General features: G+C 41.4%; 1 protein-coding gene across 1 annotated transcript in view; it reads right to left on the reverse strand.

Moving 5' to 3' along the window:
* The window catches only part of PGRMC2 (progesterone receptor membrane component 2), a 27,474-nt gene continuing 13,134 nt past the window's right edge, over positions 1–14,340 (reverse strand). The window contains exons 2-3 of the mRNA XM_020988553.2: positions 2,238–2,393; positions 1–1,291 (exon numbers count right to left, since the gene is read on the reverse strand). Of these exons, the coding sequence (XP_020844212.1) occupies positions 1,194–1,291; positions 2,238–2,393 (254 nt within the window). The 3' untranslated portion in view covers positions 1–1,193. The remainder of the gene's footprint in view (positions 1,292–2,237; positions 2,394–14,340) is intronic.

The following is a 14,340-nucleotide window of genomic DNA, read 5'->3' on the forward strand; positions in this document are numbered from 1 at the left end:
TTATTTTGGTTTATTGTACATGCTTTATTAAAATGGCATTTGTATTTACAACATCGGCAGAAGCAGCCCCTTCTGAGGCCCTCTCTCACGCACGCGCACACACACACACATGCACTCCCACTAAGACAGACACACCTGCAGACACCCAGCCACACGATCCCCCTGCACACTCGCACCTTGCATCAGGAGACGCAAAGGCTGGGCTCCCATGGTTAGGCAGCTGCTTGGGGGACAGGGAGGTGCCTTTTCATTTGTTTTTAAAAAGAGATCATGGAGGGTGTATTTGGCCATTGCAATGCTAATTAAGTTCATGTACATTAACAGATATGGCAGTAACACTGAATATCCCTTTTACATTCTACGCACACAGAATGACATCAAGGTTTCCAGTCAACGCAACCTTCTCAGCTTCAGTCTCAATGCTGCTTGTAGTGACTTCTGACATCACAAATAGGGCTCTCCTTCAAACAATCCGAGTCTACCTAAATGAAATAAGGCACAATTCATGTTGATCTGATTTGAAGAAAGGGGTAAAGAGACTGGCTTCGGGGCTCTTGATGCTGGGAAATTAGTTCTGATATAAATCCACCTGGGAAAAGGACAACCTGATATCCCCCTTCTAATCTGCCAAGGTTTCTTAGGACTGAAGTACTGTTTTCATTTATTTGTTTATTTATTTATTTTTTGCCAGAGCTAGTAACACCTCTATGACAAAAGCTTGGAAATTCACATTTTAATGTTTCAGTAGGCCAACTACTCAAACGGATGGATGTATACAAGTTTTCCCTCAAGGCTGAAACAAAAATACAGCACATAAAAAACACGTCCATGCTGTTTTCCCGAGAAAGCCGGTACGCTTCCAGAGCAGCCCGTGCTGCTGGGTGTCTGTGATCACCAAGCAGGACCAGCTGGGTGGCTTCCTCACACCTTCCAGAATCCCCGCCCCCTCCTCTTCGGCGCCACAGCTGCGCTGGCCGCCGCAGATGACCCCAACGACCATCTGGCAGCTCAGACGGTGTCCAGCAGTTGAAGCTCCGGAGCATGGCTACGCATGTTCTTGTACCAAATCTGTTGAATGGTTTCTTTTTTTCTCGCAGCAGATGACTCAAACCCAAAGACGCAGGACATTCTGTGAAAGGGAATTAAAAGAGGTTGCAGTTCTGAAGGCCCCTGACTTTGGCTGTTGACCAAGTTCAGTCCTGTTTGTTGTGATCCTTGGTATCTTCTTCATCTGTGTATTCTGATGGCTCCTCCCCTGGTTTGAGGAGCCTGCCAACATAATCATATTTTTCTGGAAGAGACAGGAAAAGACCATTATCAATCGCAGCCATCAGTTTCTGTTTTCAGTGTCACTACAGAAGGGGGAAGTCATGTATCTCCTCCAACAGAGTAAGTTACTTCCTTATCATTCACTGAGGTTGCCAATTATTTAAATGAACAGCTTGCTACTCCAAACAAAATGGGAACGCTGATAAGGTGTGGGAAGCTCCTTTTAGCAGGCCGCTCTCTACTTTGCCAAGGAGAAACACCATCTCAAAATTCTTTAATGCTACTGATCCAGAAGAACTATTTAAATTGTGTGAAAAAAACAGAGATTTGGGTGACCCCATGAAGGTCTTCACCGCTGGAGAACACACTGTTTTTTCCTCTCTCTCATGTGTGTGAGCACACACATCTGAGCCATGTCACATTTCTTCTCACTGTTAAGGCATTCCGAATTATTAATAGGTTTTGCTCTACACATACATAATAGCGTAATGGCTGGATGCAAGCATACAGGAAGCTAGGAGTCTAAACGGGTTAGGAAAACCTACCCAAGAGGCTGTTCAGAAAGTAGTGCCTTTCCAATATATGTTAGAGGGCACAATGAAGTTTTTTAAAAATTGGAGTTTAATTATAATTAAATTATATGTCAATATTAGTAAACAACAATTTGAATAACAAAGCAATCTTTGGGATTTTAGACAAGGGAGTATGTAACTAGAGCTTCTATATTCTATGTGTGACACACGACCATTGAGAAATCAGATTTTAACACTCTTGAATACCATTAAGTGGCAGAAGTATTTGTACCTTACAAATATTAAAATATATTAATATCACAAAAGTAGAATCATAGTGAAAAGCATACCATCTTTGGGCTTTAAAAGAAAGTAAATGAAAACTAAAATCTATTTCCTAATGATGGAGAATTATGAAGAGTAAAGTACATTCTCATGCCCACCCACCACCAGTACCTTTAAATTGCATTTCCCACTCTCTAACACTTTCCATCTGCACAGCGTTCAAGTCTGAGAGATCATCGTATTCGTCTTTGAGCGCCTCTTTATCTAGGCAGAATGTTGCTAGTCCTCTGGAGGCATCTCTACCAGCAAATATTCCATATGGTCCCACTGGAGAGAAAAAAAGAAAATGATTATTTTAAAAGTTTGTTCTATTAGGTTGATCCATATTGTAAAAGATCTGGCAGGTAGATATGGAGAAAAGACACCACCATACGACTCATACTTCGGTGTATAGCCTTTACTTCCAAAAGCCTCTAACGGAGAAGTATGAAATGATACTAGCTGGGGTTATGATGGTTATTCTGGTTAAAGCCAGTAGGTTCAGAATAGTAAAAAGTTTGTTTTACGATCAAAATCAAACTGTATTCTCATAAAACTGAATGTTATTTCAGACTCTTAAAATTTTGTCTTTCACAAATGAAAGAAGAGTTTCCCATGTAAGGCAATGGGGAACGATATACACACATCCCTATGACATATGTATATATGTATATGCCTGAGGATCCAACTCTTTGGGACTCAGGCCCTCTTCTCTCACCTTCAACACGTAAAGCTAAGACGCCACCACTAAGTCGTTGAGCCTTTATCAAATCTTCTTGTAGGCCAGATTGTAGCCAACTGTTCGTTTTAGGCCAGAAATTCCAGAGTTTGCTTGTCTCTTTCACTGCACAGTTACTACCAATAAAAAAGGTAGTATCTTAAATAATAAGAACCTATAATACAGACGAGGTCCTATTGTTTTTTCCTCATCCAGAACTAAACTCTCAATCTAGTCTGCCTCTTGACTACTCAATTTATGTGCTTTCACACCATTCTCCTAGGCAGCATGTCCTTACATCCAAATCAGTTTCCAAAATTTGCCCCAGCATCCTAAAGTTGAAAAGGGACCTTGGGACAAATGAATCCCCTCTCCGTGATCTCTAACAAGTGGTCATCCAGTTTCTTCCTGGAACGCTCTGGAGGGACAGGCGTCACTATTTCAGGAGGAATCCTATTCCATTTTCAGCCTGCTCCAGGTCATTAGGAAAAAAAGAACCTCAACAATGAACTGAAGTTGGTCTCCCTGTAATTCGTCTACAGGTTCTAGTGCCTTTTTCTTGTGTCACACATACATGTCATCTCCCCCTTCCATACGACACGGCTCCAAATACCAAAAAATCCCACCATAAGTTCTATTCTTATGACTACACATTCCAAGGTCCTTCGGTCAATCCTCACATGACGTGGTTTCCAGTCCTTTCTTCATCTGAGCTGCTCCCTTCCAGACATGATCATTTATCAACATTACATCTAAAACACGGCAATAGAACTAATCCACTCCTCCACGAATGGTCTGCTCAACACCCAATTCAATGTGACCATCATCTCTCTTAGACAGTAAGCACTCTGGCAGTCACGAGACAGTCGGTGACCCCCATGGGGGTGTCAGTCAGCTGCCAACATGAACATGACGTGCAGTCCCATCTCCCAGCCTTTTGTGACAAGGCTAAGTTTTATTGAACCAACTGCTAAACTTTTAGTCATCACTATTGTCTTTTTGAATCTTGATCTGTCATTTGTAATATCAAGACAGCTTTGGGCATTCTTCAGATGACATGTCTATAAACACACTCAAATGGGGACATGATCATCTTGCCCACCTGCTCCAAAGTGGCCTCCTCAGGCTGGTATCCAAGCCCCTCTGCTCTCTGGCTCTAACCTACCTCTCCTGTCCCTTCACATAACTTCTGCTCTAATTGGTCCCGTCATTATTTTGCTAACATGCTCTGTGTTATCTTTTGTCACCATCAGAAACATTCCTTCAGGACAACACTTTGGGAACTTCCTCCTAACACCGATACCCTGGTCCAAGGGGTCTGTGTCACATATCACCCCAGGCTGTTGCTACATTTGTGACTTAACAGATTGCGGCATGTTAATGTTAACAGGATATTACCGCACCCGCTCCATATAGAGAGGTGGTACGCTAATAAGTATTTGGGCCAATTGCCTTCTGTCTTGTTGTGGCTATTCTCATTTTTTTTTTTTTGGCCACTGCCAAGCTGATCTTTTTAAGGTAAAAACTGGAGCATGGTTTTCAATTGCTCAAAAGCCTTCAGTGGCTTCCTCAGCCTGGTATTCAAGCCCCTCCAGTCTCTGGTTCCCACCCACCCCCTCCCTTTCCCTCTCTTCTCACATCCTCCTGCTGGAATCCCATTTTTTCTTTAAGATCCAGCACAAATATCTCCACCTTCTTTATCTTTCCCTGATTCTTCTTAGCCAAACCTCCCACCTGGGAACTCTCCTAGAATTGTGCCCTTTTCTTACAGTTCTTATTACGGTCTGCCTGTGTTCAAACCTTCTCTCATTAGATTGTAAGCCCCCTTGCTGGAAGTAAACTATCATATTTTAAAACCAATTATAAGTATTTTAAATTCTAATACAAGCAACTAAATTTACTTTGTAACTATATTTAAGCATTAGTTTTAAATGAATAATACAAAATTTAATTCACTTTTAGTTTCCCAGAATCTTCTTTGTTCATTCCTGTTCAATGGTTGTAATTAGCGTATGCTTTGTTCTACTTTTTCTTTGCATTCTTTCTTTCTTTCTTTTTTTTTTTTAAAGGCAATTGGGGTTAAGTGACTTGCCCAGGGTCACACAGCTAGTAAGTGTCAAGTGTTTGGTCTGAGGCCAAATTTGAATGCAGGTCCTCCTGACTCCTCTACCCATTGCGCCACCTAGTTGCCCCCTTCTTTGCTTTATTTCAAAAAGGTCTTTCCATATTTCTTTGTATTCCTGCTATGTGGGTATTATTCGCATCGCAATAGCTCATTATGTTAACGTACTACCCATAGTTTACTCAGCCATTCCTATACAATTAGGAATTCAGAACAGTTCTAGTTTTTTGCAATGACAAAAGGCAAAAAAAAAGCTTAAAAATCACTTATAGGAGGAACATGCACACAAGCCTCAGGTTTCACTTCATGTGCACTGAACTGACAAACACAGAAGACGAAAATGGCAGGACTGAATGGCTGAATTTTGCAACCAATCTGGAAAATAATTTGGAAATATACTAAGCCATACACAGCCTCTGACTAAGGAAGGCCATCCCCATATACCTCAAAGCGGCTAGGTAGCTTGGCCTGGAATCAGAAGACCTGAGTTCAAATCTGGTTTCAGACATGTGTGACCCCGCAAGTCACTTCACTTACTTTTGCCTTAATCTGCTGGAGAAGGAAAGGGCCAACTACTGCAGTCCCAATGCCAAGAAAATCCCACATGGCATCACAAAGAGTGTGTCACAAACGGACAACGATAATCCCTCACAGAAGTTTTTAAAAAGGCCCACGTGGAGGGATAAGACCTTTATAGCAACACTGTTGCAGCAAAGAACTGGAAAGAACCTGGGCACTCCATCATTTGGAGAACGGCTCAGCAACGGTGTAGTACATGGATACGATGGATTAGTACTGTGTGGTAATAAATTATGAATAAATAATTCAGAGAAAAGTAGTTGCACTTGGATCAACTGAATGAATTAGGCTAATATGGAGAACAACATGATGACAACAGCTAACATTTTATATCAATTTTAAGTTTGCAAAGCACTTTATAAACATTACATTTGATCCTCACAACCACCTTGGGAGGTAGGTGCTGTCATTATCCATTTCACAGATGGAGAAACTGAGGCAGACAGCGATTCTGTGACTGGTTCAGTCTGAGGCCCTCCCAACTCCAGGCCCGGAGTGCTGATGAGCATTTGGGCGCCAAAGGACGTGTTTATTTTTCCTAATATTTGTTGTATACCCTATGAGTCCATCCTTCAAAGACACTGTACTAGTTTGCACTTGTTAGCAATGGACAAGTTTCTCTACAATTAAAACAAACTCAGTTGAATCAACACTTGAGGACTCTTCCTGTGCAGCGCGCCAGGGACCAAACAGAAAACCAGCCACCCGAGCCCGCGAGGTGCTAATGTTCCACACCCTCACTAGAATTCGGCGGCTTCTATTATTAATATAGCAATTCTATGCATGTGAGAATGCTGCCTCAAAACTGTTTTAATCTGCATGTGATGATGAGTCTGAACATTTAAAAATGATCAGTAGAGAACAGGTGGTGCTATTATATCTTTTACACAGTTGATCTAATGTCAAGATTTTGTATCATAGCGTATTTTTCTGCTTAGTGATTTTCTTTAACAATGTACTGAAGCCTGTTTTCATGAGACACCCACCTTGTCCAGAACTTACTCTCTTTGCTTATCAGAAAACTCGACCTCTTCATCACAATTCTTTCGGATTTTCATGGCAGTTTTTATACTAGTGAGTTGGAATTCCCTTTAATATTCCCTCCCTTAAGGTGGCTGGCCCAGTGGATAGTGTTGGACATGGAATCAGGAGGAGGAGTTCAAATCCAGCCTTAGACTCTCACTATCTGTATGACAGATCACTTAACCCTGTTTGCCTCAGCTTCCTCTCTGTAAAGTGGGTACCATAATAGCACATACAAAGGTGGTTGTGAAGATCATGAGATAATTGTAAAGTCCTTAGCACAGTGTCTGGCACACAGTAGGTGCTATATAAATGTTAGCTATCATTATATATAGTGTGGTTTTGGGCCTAATAAAACCACTTTCCTATCATGCTGCTAGCCAATTTTCCCAAGAACATTTATCTGGGAAATCATGAAAATTTCTCTAGCTGTGTTCTATCAAATTACAGTTTTTCTACGTGTCTGGTTGGATACCCAGCATTTCTATGCTGTTGCACTAACGTTTTTCTTGCTCTGCCTGGTAGGAGATGGGTTTAATGCTGAAGCCTGTGAGTTCACGTGTACGCTCATCAGCCACTGATGACTTTAGGAGAAGGATGTGTGCTTGCAGCTTGAGGGCTCCCGGATGAAGAGCAGCAGAGTGAAGAGAGAGCTGGCTTTGGAAACAGGGGCTTGGCTCTGCCTGCGTGGGTGAGGAATCAACACACCTCCCGTCCTCGTCTGTCCGAGCGAGGAAGGTGAACCAGACTCCTGAGGCATCTCTGGTGGACGAGCGTCAGAACACCAGGTCCGGCTGTGCTGGTGTGTCAGTTATTACTTCACTGGGTGGAGCAGAAGGTTGCTTACTGAAAGGGTCACTCTCAAGGTCTCTTACACACACATGTCAAAAACACAGGCGATTCCTCAACAGAGACACCTTTGCCTGCTTACTGTAAATCAAGTGTGGCACACAACAGGGAGATGGGTGCTCACCAAATGCCGTTTGCTGCTATTACAGAAAATCCAAAGGAAAGAGGCAATCACTCCAGATGACCTCCAGATGCCTCTTGAATACTATCACCTTTACTCTGTTGAACCAATCGATCCACGAACATCCAATTATTGAATCGCTCCAATTTTTTAGGCCTCCCTTTATTTAAATCATTATACAGTTATCCTTTCCACATTGTGACTTTCCCCACAACAGGTTTGCTATATCGAGGGTTGGCTTAAGAAATTAAATGGAAACATTCTGGGAGTTCTGTGGAAGCCACAGACGAGACAGAATAAGTTCAGAAACCCAGAAATGCATAAAGCATGTACAGTATTTGTAGAATATCAACCCAAATTTTACAATACGGTACTATAATCATCACAAAAGAAAAAATTCAGATTTCTTCTCTGATATGAAGGGGGCAAAAATTTTGTGCAGATTTTCCAGATCTCAGGGGCACCACGTTCCTAACATCTGCAGTGTGGAAGGGATAACTGTAATTTTATAGTTTTGATGACTCTGGAGAAGAGTGAGGCCGATGACTTCATACAACTCTGTCTCACTTAAATCCAATTTACGCACGAATCAAAAGACATTACCCTCCCCCAAAAGTTGTCCCAATGAAAGGATGTGTACCTAGGAAATTCAATTCCCAAGTAGCTGATTGTTTCTATATTTAAAAACAAATAAAAAACCATTTTTCATGTAAGAACATAAATATCTTTGTGGATTAATAATTTATTGCAGCCCTCCTGAACTCATTTGTTGTCTTGATGTTTTTGGTGAAGGCAGCTGAATTTTTTAGATGTAAATAATTTGCAAATAAACTTTTATTTCTGAAGCTGATCCCAAAACCTTTTACTGTTTACTGTAATTGCTACCATTCCTGATACTATAATTTTAACTGGTATTTGCACAATGCTTGGCCTCATTTGAAGGCCATCACAACAATCTGGGGGTGTGGATACTACAGGCATGAGGCTATTTCAGAAAAGTGAAGCGACACATAGGGCAGGTATCCAAGGAATCCTCTTGCCAGGGTCTTGGACTCCTTTGGCATTCTACCTACCATTCAATCACTGTTACTCATATGTTAAATAGAAGTGGCTAAAGCAGACATACTTGTTTGGTTCCAGTTTTTGGCAGGAAGTTTTGATGTTTCTCCATTTTGTCTGTTTTTACTTTTGCTTAGAGATAGTGCAAAGTATCTTCTCTCGAGAGCTGTAATCCCCCAAAAGTCTTTTGGTCCACAGACACGGGAAAGACCAAATGGATGAAGAATGTGTATTGCCCAGATGTTAACATGCATCTGAATAAATCAAAAAAGCTCAGCCAGCCGTATGTATGTATGTATGTATGTATGGGACAGGTGATGCTGACAAAGAAGGGACCAGGCCCAGATTTAAAAGGAAAAGAATGGGTGGGATTACTTTTGGGAATTTCAAAGCTGACCCTCAACCCTCCCATAACAGCAAACAGCCATCTTATCAATACAAACATTTTACTGGTGTTGCCCTTGGGCAATGAGACCTGAAACACCATTGCTTCTAAAGAACTAAAGAAGGGCGTAGGCATCCCCCAGGGGACAACAGAAAGGAGCATGGCCAGTGTGCAAAGGTATGTTTTTAAGGCGTTATGTGTCAGAAAAAGAGAACAGGCTAGGCATGGGCAGGGATGGCAGCCAGATGGCCCCGAGGGCTTCACCAACAGCCCTGAAATGTCACCAAGGACTGCAGGCCTCGAGCACAGACAGTGGGTGGGAGGACGGAGAGAATGAGCAAGCATGGGTGGTCTGCTATCTGCATAACTGAGAGGGAACCCACTGATCAATGAGATCCCAGTACTCGAGTAGGAGGAAAATTCCTCTACAATGTAGGAATCTACATTCTGGCTCTTTTTATAATTATAAACGAATGCTCAATTTTATGAAAGGCGTTTACCCTTTACCTACTGATATAATTATGAGGTCTGGTGGTGTGATTACAATGTCACACGGACAGTTTTTTGAACGCTGAAACGGTGCTCTGCATGTAGTATAATAGACTCTTCATTATCACTCATGATGACTAATCTTTTTGAAATGTACTGCATGTCTCACAGAGGCAGCAGGGGCTGGCGGGAGGGCTCTGATGAGTGCTATTGAGAGCTCGGGCGATCCACTCATCAGCTTGCTGACCTGCGTGCAATCTGCTCCTCTTTAAAATGGGGGAGAGCACGCTTGTGATTCTTAGGCCTCACAGGATGCAAGCAAACCTCGAAATGGGATACAGGAACATCAGCAGTGGTATTGTATCTGCTCCCTTAGCTAATTCTTTAGTACTCTGCATTCATATCATGAAGGCAATTCCTCTATAATTTCCTTAAAGGATTTCATCAAAGAAACGTATAATGGGAAAAGAAGATGGACTGGTCACACAGGGAGAGGGGGAGGTAACTTCTGGACAGTGGGGACGCTGTGCCTGAGGCAGCTGGGCAGATCTCCCTGCAGGAACTGTTGAGAAGCACAGACAGAGAAGTGGATGGGCAGCATTCTGTGCCGTTAAAGAGAAAATTTACATATATGGGTCCATAGTTCTGTGTGAATATCCAAGAACCTTTTTGGGTTTTAAAATCAAAACCACTTACCTCATAAAAGGGAATAATGTGCATTCTACATCTGTCTACAGTTAGGAATAATCTACGTAAGCTACAAATCATTGGTTTCCGTAAAGACAATCTGTGTATTGATCTGGGCCCGGGGAGTCTGTGGTTTTTGGTGGGGAGACGTGATGACTTGTCTCTCTCCTTTCTGACATTCGCTTCTTCAGACTACTCTCTACTGCCAACTTTGTTATTTCTGTGAAACGTTCAGTTTCTGTGGCTGGGGTGCGGCTGGCCAGCCACCTTCCCTTCCGTTCTCTGATTTGTTAATGTAGAGACGTGCTGATATTTTACTTTGTTCTCTCCTTTTTCATTAGTAATTTTCCACCTCTGAATTCTTTTTCAATTTGCTAATACTTTCCCAATTTTATCTGGCTTTACCTGTCATCTCAGCTGCTCTTTCATCTTTTAGTCTACTTGCTTCCATTAAACTGTTTTTAATGTGATTTTATTGGACTTTGCTTTGTTCTCTTTTTATTTATCTATTTTCTTCTTTATTTTTATTTATTTATTGATCTATTTTCTTCTAACATAGGCATTCAGTAAAATTAATTTGCAGTATTGTTACATTACTGTTGACATTCTTGGTGGTGCAGTGGATAGAGTTCTAGGCCTGGAGTCAAGAAGACTGGATTCAAATCGAGCCTCAAACATTTACCAGCTGTATGACTATATGGGTCAAATCACTTAGCCTCTGCTTGCCTCAGTTTCCTCATCTGTAAAAGGGGCATAATGATAGCACCTACCTCCCAGGGTTGACAGCACAACACTCGGCACAGAGTAGGCCCTATAGAAATGCTAAATAGTCTCACTACCATCATCGATTCAAATGTTTTTTCCCTTTATTTCTTCATAACCTAATCGCTGTTTATTAAATTGGTTTTTAGTTTCCAAGTGGCTTGGTGTCTTTTATGCACATTGCCACTTACTTTATTTCACTGCAATCTGAAAATGCTGACCCCTGTTTCTCACTTTCTGAACTCAGGTAGGGCCTTCTCTGACCTGGTCAATTTTGAGGATTCTAGGAGCCCTGTAAAGAGTATGTATTTTGGAGAATCACAAGTAAGATTTTTCTGTCCTGGGGTCTTACGTCTTCTTTCAATATGTAAAGCGCTGCTCGATGTGGTACACTCTGTAAAGTTTTCCTTAATTATATTAAACAAATGCAGTGGCTATATATAGTGCCTTATACTGGAAAGTTTAACATTAATTAAACTAGTGGAGGAGAATAGGAACACAACTTACAATTGTACACTGTGATCTCAGAAACAGAAACTTTTGCAATTTATGAATCTATTTTTCCAAAACTCAAGGCAGACGGCCTAATGTTGGAGTATGTTTTGAAGTGAGATTCTGTTAAAATTCTAAACAGTTTTTTGTTTTGTTTTGTTTTTACTAGGCAATGGGGTTAAATGACTTGCCCAGGGTCACTTGGCTAGTAAGTGTCAAGTTAAACACAGTTTTAGACATCCTATTCATATCAATTCACTAAGGCTAAGTGCTAAGGATGGGGGTACAATTAGGTAAGACAAGGTTGCTACCGCTACCCTTTCAAGGAACCAAGTGATTTGGAAATAGGGGGAAATGTCATTGACAAATATTCATAATCCCACACAGCCTACAGCAACACATCTACTCTGACGACTCATTATGGGTTAGAGAATTTCTGATGGCTATGTTAACAAGATGTATAAGTTTTGGCAGGCCCTACCAAAGTGGCAAAGGCTTGCAGTTATGGTCTTTACAAGACCGATCAGTTTCACAGTAGTTAAATGTCACAGAACTGGCAACCAGGTTACTTTGGCTTTGGTAACTAAAGAAGATGATTTAACTGAGGAATGGAAGCTCGTGATCCATTTTGGTATCTGATACCTACAATGATAAAAGTAATGCTCTTCTGGAAATAATTAATAAGAGAATTACAGTTTTATCAATCACTGAGCATTTACTAAAAAGAAATGGATGATGGTAGTAATTTAAGGCTGTTTTGGCAAAGCATGAGATGCAAGAACAGAAAACAAAGTAGATTTGAATGGCTAACTATGGGGTTGTGATTAAAAAGGGAAGAAAGTGAAATCAGAGCAGGGCTGATGGCCTGAGGAAGTACTGGGGCTGGAAGTTTACAGAGGTGAGAAAGAGGGAGGTTAGAAATCAAGTCAGGTGAAGAACTGTCAGAATTTTTGGTCATGAAACTGGAACATTTTTGGTGGAGAGTAAGACCCAGGGTGAGGCCATTCCTCTAGGTGGCTGAGATCACAGGATCTGAGGAGGTGGACAGAGGGTCCTGGAGATCAACACGAGTGCTAGGCCCCTTAATCTGAGGGCAGGTATTGTGGAGGAAAGGAAGACAGTGAGCTAGCCCCAGAACTCTGAGAGAAAAGAGGAAGCTTGACCTGGACATTTGGACAAGAGCTGCCATCACCTGAACTGCATGACAAATTCTAATAGGAACTTTAAAGAAAAATAAATCCGAGAGGAAAAACAATTTTTAACCAAATATATAGTACATAATGTAAAAAAAAACCCAAACCCCACCAAAACCCTCTGATTTTGTTCTCTATATTAAGTAGAGAAGAAATCCTACTCTAAAAGCATTTACATTTTTTCTTTTTTCATTCTCCAAATCTGGTCTCCCTTAACCTTCTCTATGACAGAAAAGAGCTGTGTCAAAATTCTGGTACCCCCTACTGGGCAGGGTGAGCCCACTTCCACAATCCTAGCCAAACTGCCTCTTTAACCTTATTACTCATATCCAGCTGAGAAAAGGAACACAAATGCATTTTAAGAAAACTTCAATGGAAATACATTGTAGGAAGCTCTACTTCGATTACCCTTTGCTCCTCATAACGGACTGAAATTCAGCTTACAGGGATGGCTAGCTGAATGGATAAAATCTATTTCAAAAATCCGTATTTATAAAAAGCAGCTTAATATAAAGAGGTAAGAAGACTAGAAATCCCAGAGGGCATTCCTTTTGCCAGTTCAGTCAGATCCTGATTATCTGTGGTATTGGGGAACAAAGCTATTGTGGGTACAACTTTCTTACTAATAACTAGTTAATGGCTACAGAGAGCAGAAGGGAAGAGAAAAGGGGGCTATCAACAATGCAACAGAATAGATTAAAAAGAAGGTAAAGCATTCTGAGCGTTAATACTCAAAAAGCATTGTTAATATACCTATCCAAAAAGCTCATGTTAATTCAATATCTAAAATAATAAAACATTCATGTCTAAAGAGCTCATTTGTTAATACAAACAGCTATCTAAAAACCTCCTATCATATTCCCCTTCCCCCCTCCAAAATAACCTCAAAGAACTCATGATTCTAATCTTTAATCTATACTTAATCCACAGGGTCACATTTAGTCTCAAAAACTGATCCCAACTGAACCTCCCAAAGGGTTCGATTATGTATACAATGAGGCTCTTCTACCACCACCAGGGTTAACATTCTCTATGACTTTTAGGCCTTGCAAAGCTTGCAAGACAAATATTGTCTCAATTAACCCTCTCAATAACCCTGGGAGTTAGGTGCTATTACTACCACCTCCAGATAAGGAAACTGAGAAAAGCTGAGGTTAAGTGACTTGCCCAGGGTCCCCCAGCTGGAAGCGTCTGAGGCAGCACTGAACTCGTGGTTTCCTGACCCCAAGCCCAGGTCTCTTCACCTCACCCAACCATGCTTCTGCTGATGTAACCGTTAGTTGCTTACTTTCTCCTAGGTTCTTTATTCCTGCACACCACTGTATAACAACACGGAATCCTGGGTCATTACAGAATGAATTATATGCATTCTTATTTATGATAAGGAGAGCACCTTTCTAGTCACTGGGTGATTTAGCAGATACTTTCACCTAGACTATGCACATATATTCACTTCGCATGTCAGTCAGGTGGTAGAACAATCAATAAGCTCATCCTTTTCCTCTTTGGGATCTTCTTCAGGAAAGGGTCTTGGGGCCCCTCTGATCCAAGCATCTGTAAGCAGACCCCTCTTCTGCCCCCCCCAAAAGAAGGCTTTACACCCCTAAATGGGAGTGGGGGACAACATTTTCTAAAGGGACACATGAAAAGTAGGTCTTCTTGTCCCCTGAACTGTTTAAAAGTTCTGGTGAACATCAGCCCAATAAAACGGATCAGTTTCATGGGCCATGAAGGCAACCTAAATGAACGCGTATTG

Source organism: Phascolarctos cinereus, unplaced genomic scaffold (genome assembly GCF_003287225.1).
Source record: "Phascolarctos cinereus isolate Bilbo 61053 unplaced genomic scaffold, phaCin_HiC Scaffold_9;HRSCAF=440, whole genome shotgun sequence".
Lineage (NCBI taxonomy): Eukaryota > Metazoa > Chordata > Mammalia > Diprotodontia > Phascolarctidae > Phascolarctos > Phascolarctos cinereus.